General features: G+C 42.5%; 1 protein-coding gene across 6 annotated transcripts in view; it reads right to left on the reverse strand.

Annotated features, from left to right (window-relative positions):
• Positions 1-15675, reverse strand: part of CRACD (capping protein inhibiting regulator of actin dynamics) — a 299860-nt gene that overhangs the window by 36103 nt on the left and 248082 nt on the right. For 5 of the 6 annotated variants that reach the window (XM_055294594.2, XM_055294595.2, XM_055294596.2 and 2 more), the window contains one exon: positions 1622-1757. The exons of the other annotated variant lie outside the window; for it this stretch is intronic. In XM_055294594.2, coding sequence (XP_055150569.2) covers positions 1622-1741 — 120 coding nt within the window. In that variant the 5' untranslated portion in view covers positions 1742-1757. The remainder of the gene's footprint in view (positions 1-1621; positions 1758-15675) is intronic. 6 annotated transcript variants of the gene reach the window in all.

Raw genomic sequence — 15675 nt, forward strand, 5'->3', positions numbered from 1 at the left:
GGGGTTTCACTGTGTTAGCCAGGATGGTCTCGATCTCCTGCTGATCTCTACTGAGTACAGTGCTTCAGCATATCAGTAGCTACTGAGGGCAGTTGTTCTCTTTTCCTTTTTTTTTTTTTTTTCGCTCGTTCATTGATTCATTCATTTATTAATCCATTGTTGTAGACTTACAGACAGGTGGAAACCAGCAGCCCAGAGCCCTCTGTTCGTAACCTGGAGACCCTCCAAGCAGCTAGCTGGAGAGCCTCAGAGAAGTGCTTGCTTGGGCATTTCTCTTGGGTAAGAGAATTTTTTTTTTTTTTTTGGACAAGCTCTCACTCGTATCACCCAGGCTGGCATGCAGTGGTGCAATCTCAGTTCACTGCAACCTCTGCCTCCCGGGTTCAAGCCATCCTCCCGCCTCAGCCTCCTGAGAAGCTGGGACTACAGGCATGCACCACCATGCCCAGCTAACTTTTGTATTTTTGGTAGAGATGGGGTTTCACCATGTTGCCCAGGCTAGTCTCGAACTCCTGAGCTCAAGCAGTCCACCCACCGCGGCCTCCCAAAGTGCTGGAATTATAGGAGTGAGCCACCACGCCTGGCCAGGTGAGAGAATTCTATCTGCCAAGCAACTAGGCAGACCTCATAGTCAGGCTGTAAGTGCCTTTGCTCTTCTTGCTTTTCCTGTATTATCTGTCACTTCAATCATATTTAGTGAATAATTATTTATTATATTTTCATTGTTAGGGAAGTACCACCGAGTAGATTTTAGGTAGGAAAACTGCTCCACTCTGCAGAGTGAACTGCAAGTGGCTTAAGAGCTTTGTGATTTTTTTCTGAGACAAGGTGGCTCAGGGTGGTGAGATTTACAAATACAACAGAAAAAGAGGGTCGTATCATTCACTGTCCAATTATAGAGACTCAAAAAGTGGGTATGTGTTGTGCACACTCTCAGTCAACAGTCAGCCCTGATTCAGGGATTACGGGCAATGCTTAACGGTTACGAACTCTTCCTCTCATCCAAGTCCTGTAGCTTTTTGTTGTTGTTGTTGTTGGGGAGAGAGTCTTGTTCTGTCACCCAGGCTGGAGTGCAGTGGCATGATCTCGGCTCACTGCAACCTCCACCTCCCGGATTCAAGTGATTCTCCTGCCTCAGCCTCCCTTGTAGCTGGGATTACAGGTGCGTGCCACCACATCCAGCTAATTTTTGCATTTTTAGTAGAGACAGTGTTTCGCCATGTTGCCCAGGCTGCTCTTGAACTACTGGCCTCAAGTGATCCACCAGCCTCGGCCTCCCAAAGTGCTGGGATTACAAGCCTGAGCCACCGCGCCTGGCCCCAAGTCCTGCAGCTTCTCTTGGGTACCTGTTTTCATGTCCAGTAAAACATAAGGCAACAATTTGAAAGAAAAGGAGAGGGTGTGTCATGCAGGTGGCTGCAATGGTGATAGTGTAGCTCTTGCAGGTAGGCAGGAGGTTTCCAGAGAATAGAGTTGAATTCAAGAAAGCGATAATTCTCACCAGCAGTGACCTCTGAACCTCCCAGTCCATTACTCAAGGCCAAACTCGGCACTTTTCCCACTTCCCTTCATAACGGGGCCCCTCCTATGGCTCATACCTTCCACTCTCAAGCTCTCTTACCTGAAGAGTTTTGACTTTGCCCAGGATGTTGTCCTGTGACATTGCTTGAACTGTCTGCTCACTTTCTGCTCCCCCATCAGGGATAAAAATACTGTCATGGGAAAATGCCCGGGTTCCCATAGAATAGTTGAAGGACCTGGAATGTAAATCATGTGCTTCATTTTATTAGGATAAAATTTCTTTTGGCGATTCAGTGTTCCATTATTCCTGATTGGAGGGACTCCACCCACATTCCCAGTTTCATTGAGCAAGCACTTCCAGCACTGTGTCCCTTTCTGCTGGGGGTCAGCCACGGAGCTGGGTAGATGAAAGGCTCTCCATCTCTTATATAGCCCTGGTTCAGAGCCATTCACCGTGAGAACACAAAGACAGTTACTTATTTGTATAGGATCCAAGACAGAAGGCACTGCAGAACTTTTAATTGGACGAGACTTTCTCCAGCTGAGCTGTCACTATCAGTTTTGTCCCAGTAAGTCTTGCCAACCAGAATTTATTAAGTAACATGTAAATCTAGAAGTAAGAGGCAAGGATTTCTTTCTTTCAGATGACAACCAAACTGGAAGAAAGATGTACACATCCCAAACAAAGACTTTGGAAGAGGACTAGAGAATTGTTGACAGAGACAATAAATGCTTTAGGAATTTCGCGAAAATGGGAGACATTTGTGTTAGGGCCATTCTGACAGGCTTTGCATATATGGAACACCTTATAGGTGGCTGGTATCCAAGAAAAGCTTTTTAAATTTTTACTTATTTATATTTTTTAGAGACAAGGTTTTATTCTGTTGCCCAGGCTGGAATGCAGTGGTGTGATCATGGTTCAATGTAGCCTCAAACTCCTGGGCTCAAGGGATCCTGCAGAGTAGCTAGGAATACAGGCAACTGCTCCCACATCCAGGTAATTTATTTTTTGTAGGGATGGGGTCTTGCTATGTTACCCAGGCTGGTTTTGAACTCCTGGCTTCCTCACAAAGCATTGGCATTACAGGCATGAGCCACTAAGCCCAGCTAAAACACTTCTTAGTTGAAGGGCTGGACTTGGAGGAAGTCTGGACTTCTACCAGACAATGAGGTATAATAAGCCGTGTGAAATGCACAAAGACTGCCAGGCACGGTGGCTCATACCAAGCCCAGCACTATGGGAGGCAGAGGCAGGCAGATCACCTGAGGTCTGGAGTTCGAGACCAGCCTGGCCAATATGGTGAAACCCCATCTCTACTAAAAATACCAAAAAAAAAAAAAACAAAACAAAAAGAAAAACAAAAAAAATTAGCCAGGCATGGTGGCTGGCGCCTGTAATCCCAGCTACTTGGAAGATTCAGATGGGAGAATCGCTTGAACCCGGGAGGCGGAGATTGCAGTAAGCCAAGACTGCGCCATTGCACTCCAGCCTAGGCAAGACAGAGCGAGACTCCGTCTCAAAAAAAAAAAAAAAAAAAAAAAGAAATGCACAAAGAGGAAGCAGCAGAAGTAAGCAAGTAAGATAGCAGTAAGGAAGCAAACTGTTCCTTACTTGATCTTGGAAACTAACTTATCTCTGGGAAAGAGTACACACTGAAGGCTGCCAGCTCCTCACAGGGGCAGGAAGAGCAGCAAGGCAGGCACATTGCCACAATGCCGGGCAACACAGGCAGCACTTGGAGGGGAGAGAGAGCACAACCTCCTCCTTCCCCTCCCCAGAGAGGGGCCCCTATTGAGGTTTTCTCAGTGACCAAGTGCATGAGAGAATAGCCAGCACTGGGGGCAGGTGTTCCCAGGCAGTGCCTCTGAATTGAATTACAGAATGCAGTGGGCAAGGTCCTGGGGCAGCTGTACTTGTTATCTGCCCAAGTCTAGACCCAGTTGGGAAGACTAATTACCAAATTTTATCATCTAGTTTGCTAAATTACAGGCAGCATGTGTAAAAGTGTGCGAGGTTTACAAACAAAAGACTTGGATGTGAGCCTCCTGGCTATGTGATCTTAGGCAATAATAATAATAATTATAAACATCAACCCTTACTTTGATTTAAAAAAAAAAACTGTGTGGAGTTTTACTTTCATTATCTCATTTAATCCCCATCATCACCATCTTGTGACAGATGAAACTCAGAGAGTAAATAACTTATATAAAGACATCCAAATTGAAGGAGTAGAGTGAGAAACTGAACTCAGATCTGCTGAGAATAATCTCATGCCAGCCAGCTGCCATATTTTAAAGTGGTAGAAAGTCTTATAGTATTGCCACCCATGAGTGACACAGGGTATGGGAGAGGAAGACGGTGCAGATGCCATGAGGCCTGGACTATGAGAGAGTTGAAGACACTAAATAACTAGAATAAGGCATAAGTCTTCAGCTAAATAACCCAGGGCACCATACAGCAGCAATTCCCTTTATGAAATATGAGGCACTCTTTTAGGAAACATGCAGGGAGATTAATACGTTATGATCTCCCTGTCCTCAGAGAATCTGGGACCTGTGTCACAAACTGAGCTTCCAAGTTCACCTAAAAATGTCATGAAATAAACTTTTCATTTGAAGTTGTGGAATCGAATTTCTGAATATTCTCTATCTAAACTTTTTTTCAGACCCCTGGTTATGACTCAGTTGAGAGACAGGGTAAATGACTTCATTTCTACACTGTATTTTGGCAAAGGGCATATATATATATATATATATATATATATATATGTTTACTAATTTCTCACAGTTGTGTGTACAGAATACACCACCAGTGCTAGGCTAAGTTCCCTTCCAGTTTCTAAGTCAACCTTGACTGAGTCATGAAGTTTATCCCCCGATCCCATTATTTTTTCCAAATAGGCTAAGAATTGGCACTGTCCTGCTCTTTGGTGTTGAACTCCAAACATTCCTGTTGCCGGCAAAGATCTGATGTCCAGTCATTACTCACTGCTAGATGATCGTATTGAAAAATAGAGAAAATGAAGAGTAATAATAGCAGTAGTAGTAATTATAATAGTGGTGGTCACAGTGGTAATGTTTATCCTAGCTAAATTTTATTGGACACTTGTGATGTATCTTGCATATATGCTAACCTCTTTAACATAGTATCAGAATCTTTTTGATACATAATATTTAAAACTTATGTGGTAGGCACTGTTAGTAAGGCTGTTTTATGGACAAGGAAACTAAGGTTTGAAGACAATGAGCAATTTGCTATAAATTAAGTAACTGTCTATATTATAATCTTTTCTGGCCTCAGTTCCACTGGTCTACTTGTCTGTTTTTTGTTGTTGTTTTGTTTTTAGTTTTTTTTACTTACCTGTTTTTATACCAATAACACACTATCTTAATTGCTGTAGCTTTTTAAGGAGTCTTGATATCTAGTAGCTTAAGTTTTTTTTTTTTTTTTATTATACTTTAGGGTTTTAGGGTACATGTGCACAATGTGCAGGTTTGTTACATATGTATCCATGTGCCATGTTGATTTCCTGCACCCATTAACTCGTCATTTAGCATTAGATGTATCTCCTAATGCTGTCCCTCCCCCTTCCCCCCACCCCACAACAGTCCCCGGAGCGTGATGTTCCCCTTCCTGTGTCCATGAGTTCTCATTGTTCAATTCCCACCTATGAGTGAGAACATGCGGTGTTTGGTTTTTTGTCCTTGCGATAATTTACTGAGAATGATGTTTTCCAGTTTCATCCATGTCCCTACAAAGGACACGAACTCATCATTTTTTATGGCTGCATAGTATTCCATGGTGTATATGTGCCACATTTTCTTAATCCAGTCTATCGTTGTTGGACATTTGGGTTGGTTCCAACTCTTTGCTATTGTGAATAGTGCCGCAATAAACATACGTGTGCATGTGTCTTTATAGCAGCATGATTTATAGTCCTTTGGGTATATACCCAGTAATGGGATGGCTGGGTCAAACGGTATTTCTAGTTCTAGATCCCTGAGGAATCGCCACACTGACTTCCACAATGGTTGAACTAGTTTACAGTCCCACCAACAGTGTAAAAGTGTTCCTATTTCTCCACATCCTCTCCAGCACCTGTTGTTTCCTGATTTTTTAATGATGGCCATTCTAACTGGTGTGAGATGGTATCTCACTGTGGTTTTGATTTGCATTTCTCTGATGGCCAGTGATGAGGAGCATTTCTTCATGTGTTTTTTGGCTGCATAAATGTCTTCTTTTGAGAAGTGTCTGTTCATGTCCTCTGCCCACTTTTTGATGGGGTTGTTTGTTTTTTTCTTGTAAATTTGTTTGAGTTCATTGTAGATTCTGGATATTAGCCCTTTGTCAGATGAGTAGGTTGCAAAAATTTTCTCCCATTGTGTAGGTTGCCTGTTCACTCTGATGATAGTTTCTTTTGCTGTGCAGAAGCTCTTTAGTTTAATGAGATCCCATTTGTCGATTTTGGCTTTTGTTGCCATTGCTTTTGGTGTTTTAGACATGAAGTCCTTGCCCACGCCTATGTCCTGAATGGTATTGCCTAGGTTTTCTTGTAGGATTTTAATGGTTTTAGGTCTAACATATAAGTCTTTAATCCATCTTGAAATAATTTTTGTATAAGGTGTAAGGAAGGGATCCAGTTGCAGCTTTCTACATATGGCTAGCCAGTTTTCCCAGCACCATTTATTAAATAGGGAATCCTTTCCCCATTTCTTGTTTTTGTCAGGTTTGTCAAAGATCAGATAGTTGTAGCTATGCGGCATCATTTCTGAGGGCTCTGTTCTGTTCCATTGATCTATGTCTCTGTGGTGGTACCAGTACCATGCTGATTTGGTTACTGTAGCCTTGTAGTATAGTTTAAAGTCAGGTAGCGTGATGCCTCCAGCTTTGTTCTTTTGGCTTCGGATTGACTTGGCGATGCGGGCTCTTTTTTCGTTCCATATGAACTTTAAAGTAGTTTTTTCCAATTCTGTGAAGAAAGTCATTGGTAGCTTGATGGGGATGGCATTGAATCTATAAATTACCTTGGGCAGTATGGCCATTTTCACGATATTGATTCTTCCAACCCATGAGCATGGAATGTTCTTCCATTTGTTTGTATCCTCTTTTATTTCATTGAGCAGTGGTTTGTAGTTCTCCTTGAAGAGGTCCTTCACATCCCTTGTAAGTTGGATTCCTAGGTATTTTATTCTCTTTGAAGCAATTGTGAATGGGAGTTCACTCATGATTTGGCTCTCTGTTTGTCTGTTATTGGTGTACAAGAATGCTTGTGATTTTTGTACATTAATTTTGTATCCTGAGACTTTGCTGAAGTTGCTAATCAGCTTAAGGAGATTTTGGGCTGAGACAACGGGGTTTTCTAGATATACAATCATGTCATCTGCAAACAGGGACAATTTGACTTCCTCTTTTCCTAATTGAATACCCTTTATTTCCTTCTCCTGCCTGATTGCTCTGGCCAGAACTTCCAGCACTATGTTGAATAGGAGCGGTGAGAGAGGGCATCCCTGTCTTGTGCCAGTTTTCAGAGGGAATGCTTCCAGTTTTTGCCCATTCAGTATGATATTGGCTGTGGGTTTGTCATAGATAGCTCTTATTATTTTGAGATACGTCCCATCAATACCTAATTTATTGAGAGTTTTTAGCATGAAGGGTTGTTGAATTTTGTCAAAGGCCTTTTCTGCATCTATTGAGATAATCATGTGGTTTTTGTCTTTGGTTCTGTTTATATGCTGGATTACATTTATTGATTTGCGTATGTTGAACTAGCCTTGCATCCCAGGGATGAAGCCCACTTGATCATGGTGGATAAGCTTTTTGATGTGCTGCTGGATTCGGTTTGCCAGTATTTTATTGAGGATTTTTGCATCAATGTTCATCAAGGATATTGGTCTGAAATTCTCTTTTTTGGTTATGTCTCTGCCAGGTTTTGGTATCAGGACGATGCTGGCATCGTAAAATGTGTTAGGGAGGATTCCCTCTTTTTCTATCGATTGGAATAGTTTCAGAAGGAATGGTACCAGTTCCTCCTTGTACCTCTGGTAGAATTCAGCTGTGAATCCATCAGGTCCTGGACTCCTTTTGGTTGGTAAGCTATTGATTATTGCCACAATTTCAGGACCTGTTATTGGTCTATTCAGAGATTCAACTTCTTCCTGGTTTAGTCTTGGGAGGGTGTATTTGTCGAGGAATTTATCCATTTCTTCTAGATTTTCTAGTTTATTTGCATAGAGGTGTTTGTAGTATTCTCTGATGGTAGATTGTATTTCTGTGGGATCGGTGGTGATATCCCCTTTTTCGTTTTTTATTGCATCTATTTGATTCTTCTCTCTTTTCTTCTTTATTAGTCTTGCTAGCGGTCCATCAATTTTGTTGATCTTTTCAAAAAACCAGCTCCTGGATTCATTAGTTTTTTGAAGGGTTTTTTGTGTCTCTATTTCCTTCAGTTCTGCTCTGATTTTAGTTATTTCTAGCCTTCTGCTAGCTTTTGAATGTGTTTGCTCTTGCTTTTCTAGTTCTTTTAATTGTGATGTTAGGGTGTCAATTTTGGATCTTTCCTGCTTTCTCTTGTGGGCATTTAGTGCTATAAATTTCCCTCTACACACTGCTTTGAACGTGTCCCAGAGATTCTGGTATGTTGTGTCTTTGTTCTCGTTGGTTTCAAAGAACATCTTTATTTCTGCCTTCATTTCATTATGTACCCAATAGTCATTTAGGAGCAGGTTGTTCAGTTTCCATGTAGTTGAGCGGTTTTGACTGAGTTTCTTAATCCTGAGTTCTAGTTTGATTGCACTGTGGTCTGAGAGACAGTTTGTTATAATCTCTGTTCTTTTACATTTGCTGAGAAGAGCTTTACTTCCAACTATGTGGTCAATTTTCGAATAGGTGTGGTGTGGTGCTGAAAAAAATGTATATTCTGTTTATTTGGGGTGGAGAGTTCTGTAGATGTCTATTAGGTCCACTTTATGTAGAGCTGAGTTCAATTCCTGGATATCCTTGTTAACTTTCTGTCTCGTTGATCTGTCTAATGCTGACAGTGGGGTGTTAAAATCTCCCATTATTATTGTGTGGGAGTTTAAGTCCCTTTGTAGGTCACTGAGGACTTGCTTTATGAATCTGGGTGCTCCTGTGTTGGGTGCATATATATTTAGGATAGTTAGCTCTTCTTGTTGAATTGATCCCTTTACCATTATGTAATGGCCTTCTTTGTCTCTTTTGATCTTTGTTGGTTTAAAGTCTATTTTATCAGAGACTAGGATTGCAACCCCTGCCTTTTTTTGTTTTCCATTTGCTTGATAGATCTTCCTCCATCCCTTTATTTTGAGTCTATGTGTGTCTCTGCACGTGAGATGGGTTTCCTGAATACAGCACACTGATGGGTCCTGACTCCTTATCCAGTTTGCCAGTCTGTGTCTTTTGATTGGAGCATTTAGCCCATTTACATTTAACGTGAATATTGTTATGTGTGAATCTGATCCTGTCATTATGATGTTAGTTGGTTATTTTGCTCGTTAGTTGCTATAGTTTCTTCCTAGCCTCGATGGTCTTTACAATTTGGTGTGTTTTTGCAGGGGCTGGTACCGGTTGTTCCTTTCCATGTTTAGTGCTTCCTTCAGGAGCTCTTTTAGGGCAGGCCTGGTGGTGACAAAATCACTCAGCGTTTGCTTGTCTGTAAAGTATTTTATTTCTCCTTCACTTATGAAGCTTAGTTTGGCGGGATAGGAAATTCTGGGTTGAAAATTCTTTTCTTTAAGAATGTTGAATATCGGCCCCCACTCTCTTCTGGCTTGTAGAGTTTCTGCTGAGAGATCAGCTGTTAGTCTGATGGGCTTCCCTTTGTGGGTAACCCGACCTTTCTATCTGGCTGCCCTTAACATTTTTTCCTTCATTTCAACTTTGGTGAATCTGACAATTATGTGTCTTGGAGTTGCCCTTCTCGAGGAGTATCTTTGTGGCGTTCTCTGTATTTCCTGAATCTGAATGCTGGCCTGCCTTGCTAGATTGGGGAAGTTCTCCTGGATAATATCTTGCAGAGTGTTTTCCAACTTGGTTCCATTCTCCCCATCATTTTCAGGTACACCAATCAGACGTAGGTTTGGTCTTTTCACATAGTCCCAAATTTCTTGGAGGCTTTGTTCATTTCTTTTTATTCTTTTTTCTCTAAACTTCCCTTCTCTCTTCATTTCATTCATTTCATCTTCTATCAGTGATACCCTTTCTTCCAGTTGATCGCATCTGCTACTGAGGCTTCTGCATTCTTCGCGTAGTTCTCGAAACTTGGCTTTCAGCTCCATCATCTCCTTTAAGCCCTTCTCTCCATTGGTTATTCTAGTTATCCATTCTTCTAATTTTTCTTCAAAGTTTTTAACTTCTTTGCTATTGTTTTGAATTTCCTCTCGTAGCTCAGAGTAGTTTGATCGTCTGAAGCCTTCTTCTCTCAACTCATCAAAGTCATCCTCCATCCAGCTTTGTTCCGTTGCTGGTGAGGAACTGCGTTCCTTTGGAGGAGGAGAGGTGCTCTGTTTTTTAGAGTTTCCAGTTTTTTTGGTCTGTTTTTTCCCCATCTTTGTGGTTTTGTCTACTTTTTGTCTTCGATGATGGTGATGTACAGATGGGTTTTCGGTGTGGATGTCCTTTCTGTTTGTTAATTTTCCTTCTACCAGACAAGACCCTCAGCTGCAGGTCTGTTGGAGTTTACTAGAGGTCCACTCCAGACCCTGTTTGGCTGGGTGTCAGCACCGGTGGCTGCAGAACAGCGGATTTTCGTGAGACCACAAATTCAGCTGTCTGATAGTTCCTCTGAAAGTTTTGTCTCAGAGGAGTACCCGGTTGAATGAGGTGTCAGTCTGTCCCTACTGGGGGGGTGCCTCCCAGTTAGGCTGCTCAGGGGTGAGGGACCCACTTTAGGAGGCAGTCTGTCCGTTCTCAGATCTCCAGCTGCGTGCTGGGAGAACCACTACTCTCTTCAAAGCTGTCAGTCAGACAGGGACATTTAAGGCTGTGGAGGTTCTCGCTGAGTTTTTGGTTGTCTGTGCCCTGCCCCCAGAGGTGGAGCCTACAGAGGCAGGCAGGCCTCCTTGAGCTGTGGTGGGCTCCACCCAGTTCGAGCTTCCTGGCTGCTTTGTTTACCTAAGCAAGCCTGGGCAATGGCGGGCGCCCCTCCCCCAGCCTCGTTGCAGCCTTGCAGCGTGATCTCAGACTGCTGTGCTAGCAATCAGCAAGACTCTGTGGGCATAGGACCCTCCGAGCCAGGTGCGGGACACAATCTCCTAGTGTGCCGTTTTCCAGGCCCGTTGGAAAAGCGCAGTATTAGGACGGGACTGACCCGATATTCCAGGTGCGGTCTGTTTCCCCTTTCTTTGACTAGGAAAGGGAACTCCCTGACCCCTTGCGCTTCCCGAGTGAGGCAATGCCTTGCCCTGCTTCGGCTCGCGCACAGTGTGCTTCACCGACTGTCCTGAACCCACTGTTAGGCACTCCCTAGTGAGATGAAACCGGTACCTCAAGCAGAAATGCAGAAATCACCCGTCTTCTGTGTCGCTGGGGCTGGGAGCTGGAGACCGGAGCTGTTCCTATTCGGCCATCTTGGCTCCACCCAACTCTAGTAGCTTAAGTTTTTCAGCTCTGGTTTTCCGGTTCTTTCTTTTCTTTTATCTTTTTTTTTTTTTTTTTTTGAGACAAGGTCTCGCTCTGTTACGCAGGCTGGAGTGCAGTGGCACGATCTCGGCTTAGTGTAACCTCCACCTTCTGGGTTCAAGCAATTCTCCTGCCTCAGCCTCCCGAGTAGCTCGGATTACAGGTGCTCACCACCATGCCTGGTTAATTTTTGTATTTTTGGTAGAGGTGGGGTTTTGCCATGTTGGCCAGGCTGGTATCGAACTCCTGGCCTCAGGTGATCTGCCCACCTTGGCCTCCCAAAGTACTGGGATTACAGGCGTGAGCCGCCACACCTGGCCTCTACATAAATTTATACATATACACATACATGAATATACTATTGAGATTTCTTTTAGATGGCATTAAATCTCTACATTTTTAAACTGATGTTTTTACAATATTGAATCTTTTAATCCATGAACATGGGCTACAACTCCTCATGTATTTATATCATCTTTAATTTCTCTTAATAAATGTGTTGAAGTTTTCTGTATAGAGGTCTTGTACATATTTTGATAGGTTTATTCTTATATATTTGGTGTTTCTGAATTTATTGTAAATGGTATAGACTAAAATTTCTATTTTCTAATTTTTTAATTAGTGGATATAAAATGTAACTTATTTTTATATATTGATCTTATAACCAGAGACTTTGCTAAGTTTATTTATCAGTTATAATAACGTGACTGCTGATTCTTTTTTTTTTTTTTTTTTTAAGACAGGGTCTCAGTCACCAAGGCTGGAGTGCAGTGGCTGAATCATAGCTGCTGGGCAACCTTGAACTCCTGGATTCAGGGGATCCTCCTGCCTCAGTCTCCCAAGTAGCTGGGACTACAGGCCCATGCCAGCATACCTGGCTACTTTTAAAATTTTTTGTAGAGATGAGTTCTTGCCATCTTTCCCAGGCTAGTCTGGAACTCCTGCCTCAAGCAATCCTCCCACCTTAGCCTCCCAAAGTGCTGGAATTACAGGCATAAGCCACCACACCTGACGCATAGAATTTTTGTAGATACGCTTGTATTACTGCATCTTTGAAAAGACACATGATCTACTGATACGGTTTGGATCTGTGTCCCCGACAAATCTCATGTCAAATTGTAGCCTCCAATGGGGATGGATTTCTCAGGAACGGTTCAGCATAATCCCCTTGGTGCTATTTTCATGGTGGTGAGTGACTTCTTGCAAGATCCTGTTGTTTAAAAGCATGCAGCACCTCCTGCCTTGCTCTCTCCTGCTCCTGCTCCTGCCATGTGAAACACCTCCCTCCCTCTTTGCCTTCTGCCATGATTGGAAGCTTCTTGAGGCCTCCTTAGAAGTAGAAGCCACTATGCTTCCTGTACAGCATGCAGGATCATGGCCAATTAAACCTCTTTTCTTTCTAAATTACCCAGTCTCAGGTATTTCTTTAGAGCAGTGCAAGAGCACACTAATACAGCTATCTTTCATTTATAGCTGATTTTAAAATTAGCCTCTTTATCTTTGTTTTTTAGCAGTTTTACTCTGGTGTAGCAGGGTGTGAGCTTCTTTTAATTTATTCAGCTTGGGTTACACAGTGCTTCTTAAATCTGTAGCTTGATGTCTTTCATCAGCTTTGGAAAATTCTCAGCCTTTATCTCTTAAATACTGTTCTGCCCCATTTTTCCTCTAATCTCTCTCTGATCCTCCCATGTTAAACCCTTTTAACTACAAGCCACATAACTTTTATTCTCATTATTATAGCTACCATTCTTTTTACTCAATATGATTCGGACTGGATATTTCTACAGACCTGATTCCAGTTTGCTAATTTTCTCTTTAAGTCCAATCTGCTGTTAAAACCCATCTGTTGAGTTCTTAATTTCAGAAGTATATTTTAGATCTCAAATTTCCACTTAATTGTTTAATAAATTTAACTTCTCTGCTGAAATTCTCCATCTTGTAAACTATATTCTTGAATATATTAATCACAATTATTTGAAAGTCTATCTGAAACTCCAACATCTAGGTCACATTTAGTTCTATGTCTATTATCTTGTTTTTCTTGTAGTCTGTTTCTTAGATGCCTGGTAATTTTTAATTAAACTTCACACATCATGCCTCAAAAATTTTAGAGGCAGCCAGGTGCGGTGGCTCACACCTGTAATCCCAGCACTTTGGGAGGCCGAGGCAGGTGGATCACGAAGTCAGGAGATGGAGAGCATCCTGGCTAACATGGTGTAACCCTGTCTCTACTAAAAATACAAAAACTCAGCCGGGCGTGGTCGCGGGCGCCTGTAGTCCCAGCTACTCAGGAGGCTGAGGCAGGAGAATGACGTGAACCTGGGAGGTGGAGGTTGCAGTGAGCTGAGACTGCGCCACTGCACTCCAGCCTGGGTGACAGAGCGAGACTCTGTCTCAAAAAAAATAATAATAATAATTTTAGAGGCTGGGTTCTCTCCTTCCAGAGAGGACTCACCTGATCTTCTTGAAGGCTGCAAACAGCAAAGAAGCACATCACTTCAATCCAATCAAAGACTTAGCTAATTCATGGCTGGTTAGAAATCTTTGTAAGGCTCAGGCTACTTCTGTCTTGCCTCCACTTCTAGGGTGTGGTCCTCCCAGAGCCTCAACTGAGAGCCTGGGTTATTTCCTAAGGTCCCCCTCCTTGGCGTATCTGAGTGTAAACTGTTAGAAGCAGCCAGGCCACATCTTAAATGCTTTGCTGCTTAAAAATTTCTTTCAACAGATACCCTAAGTCACCACTCTTGAGTTCAAACTACCACAGATCCCTGGGGAATGAACACAATGCAGCCAAGTTATTTGCTACAGTACAACAAAGGAGACCTTGGCTCCAGTTCTCAGTAAGTTCCTTATTTCCATCTGAGACCGCATCAGCCCGGCCTTCACTGTCCATATAACCATCAGCATTTTTAGTCACAAGTATTTAATGTCTCTAAGAAATCCAAACTTTCCCTAATCTTCTTGTCTTATCCTGAGCCCTCCAAACTCTTCCAACCTTTGCCTGTTACCCAGTTCCCAGGCTGCTTTGACATTTTCAGATATCTTTATAGCAATGCCCCAATCTTTGGTACCAGTTTTCTATATTAGGTCATTTTTGTGTTACTGCATAGAAATATCTGAGGCTGGGTAATTTATAAGGAAAAGAGGTTTAACTGGCTTATGGTTCTGCAGGCTGTATAAGCATGGCACCAATTATCTGCTTGGCTTCTGGTGAGGGCCTCAAGAAGCTTACAATCATGGTAAAAGGCAAAATGGGGGCAGGTACATCAGTCATGTGGTGAGAGCAGGAGAAAGAGGGCAGCATTTGTATAATATTAAATCTAATATTAAATCTTTGGTAAGCATGGTTACCAGTTCCAGCTCCAAACAACTCTGCAATGTAGATTATTTCCTGTTCTCTGAAGGGGAAGCTGAGGTGGGTAAAAATATTGCCCAAAGTTCCAAAATTTGAGGCAGGGTTGGAATTGAAACTGAATAGCCTTTGCGTGAAGATCTCAGCTTGAAACCACGTTCTAATGAACACAGAGCTTGGTGGAACCATGGTCCTTAACCAGCTGTGAAGTGCAAATTACATGATTGGGAGGTGGAGAGGCAATTTACCACAAATTGTACCTTAGCAGAGTTCATCGGGACTTCTTTATTCTTGACATTTAAAGATCTTTCACAGTTGATTGTGAAGCAGGCCAACTCCACCTCTCCCTGCTTCCTTTTAAGAGGGAACCAAGAGAGAGGGGCCTTTCAGCCTCAATGCTGCAACTTTCCCTCACTCTCTCTCTGCTCAAATAATAGAAAATGGACTTGCCAGGTGGGAACCTTCTCTTCTGCTACTGAGAATCAGAGCAGCCTCTTGCTTGTGAGAAGAGCTGTATAAAGACCTCTAAAATCCCACAGATTTTAAACCTTGAACTGGAGGATTGTCAATACAGTCATTTAACAATCATTTTAATTTAAACAAGATTTGAAGTCAAATGCAAAGCACACATGGTAAAAGCCAACTCTACAAAGAGAGGAAGAAAGGCCCACTTGGGAAGTTCAGAACAGCACTGGTATCTGAGGAAGTTTTCATAAGCCTAGCAAAGAATCACAGCCCTGACATGGAGGCCACAAAAATGGTCCCTTTGGATTGGAGGTCCAAACAGCAGAAGTTCCTGGGGCTTTAGAAGGCAGTCAGCTCTCCTGTGTACATGTACAAAGGAGCATGGCTGAGATGTTTTAACTGTCAATTCTACATTTCTGTCCTGATTTGCTGTTGTCACTGATATTATTTTTATTGACAGAGAGGTTGGGCTTTGAAACATTTCATCAGGCATTTCTAATCAGCCCAAAGATACCAGCTTCGGGACTTGCCCCTCTACTCTTCGCTGCCTCCTGCAGTTATCTTTCCAAAGACATCGATGGGAGAACAGCCTGAGGTTGCTCTTCTGGCTTTACCTTTAATAACTGCCTCACTCCAATATTCTCTTCCTCTCCTCGTGTGTCTCCAGCTACAGTGGAGTGACTTTCCCACTGTTTCTGCA

The sequence above is a fragment of the Symphalangus syndactylus genome, chromosome 10 (assembly GCF_028878055.3).
Source record: "Symphalangus syndactylus isolate Jambi chromosome 10, NHGRI_mSymSyn1-v2.1_pri, whole genome shotgun sequence".
NCBI classification, from domain to species: Eukaryota; Metazoa; Chordata; class Mammalia; order Primates; family Hylobatidae; genus Symphalangus; species Symphalangus syndactylus.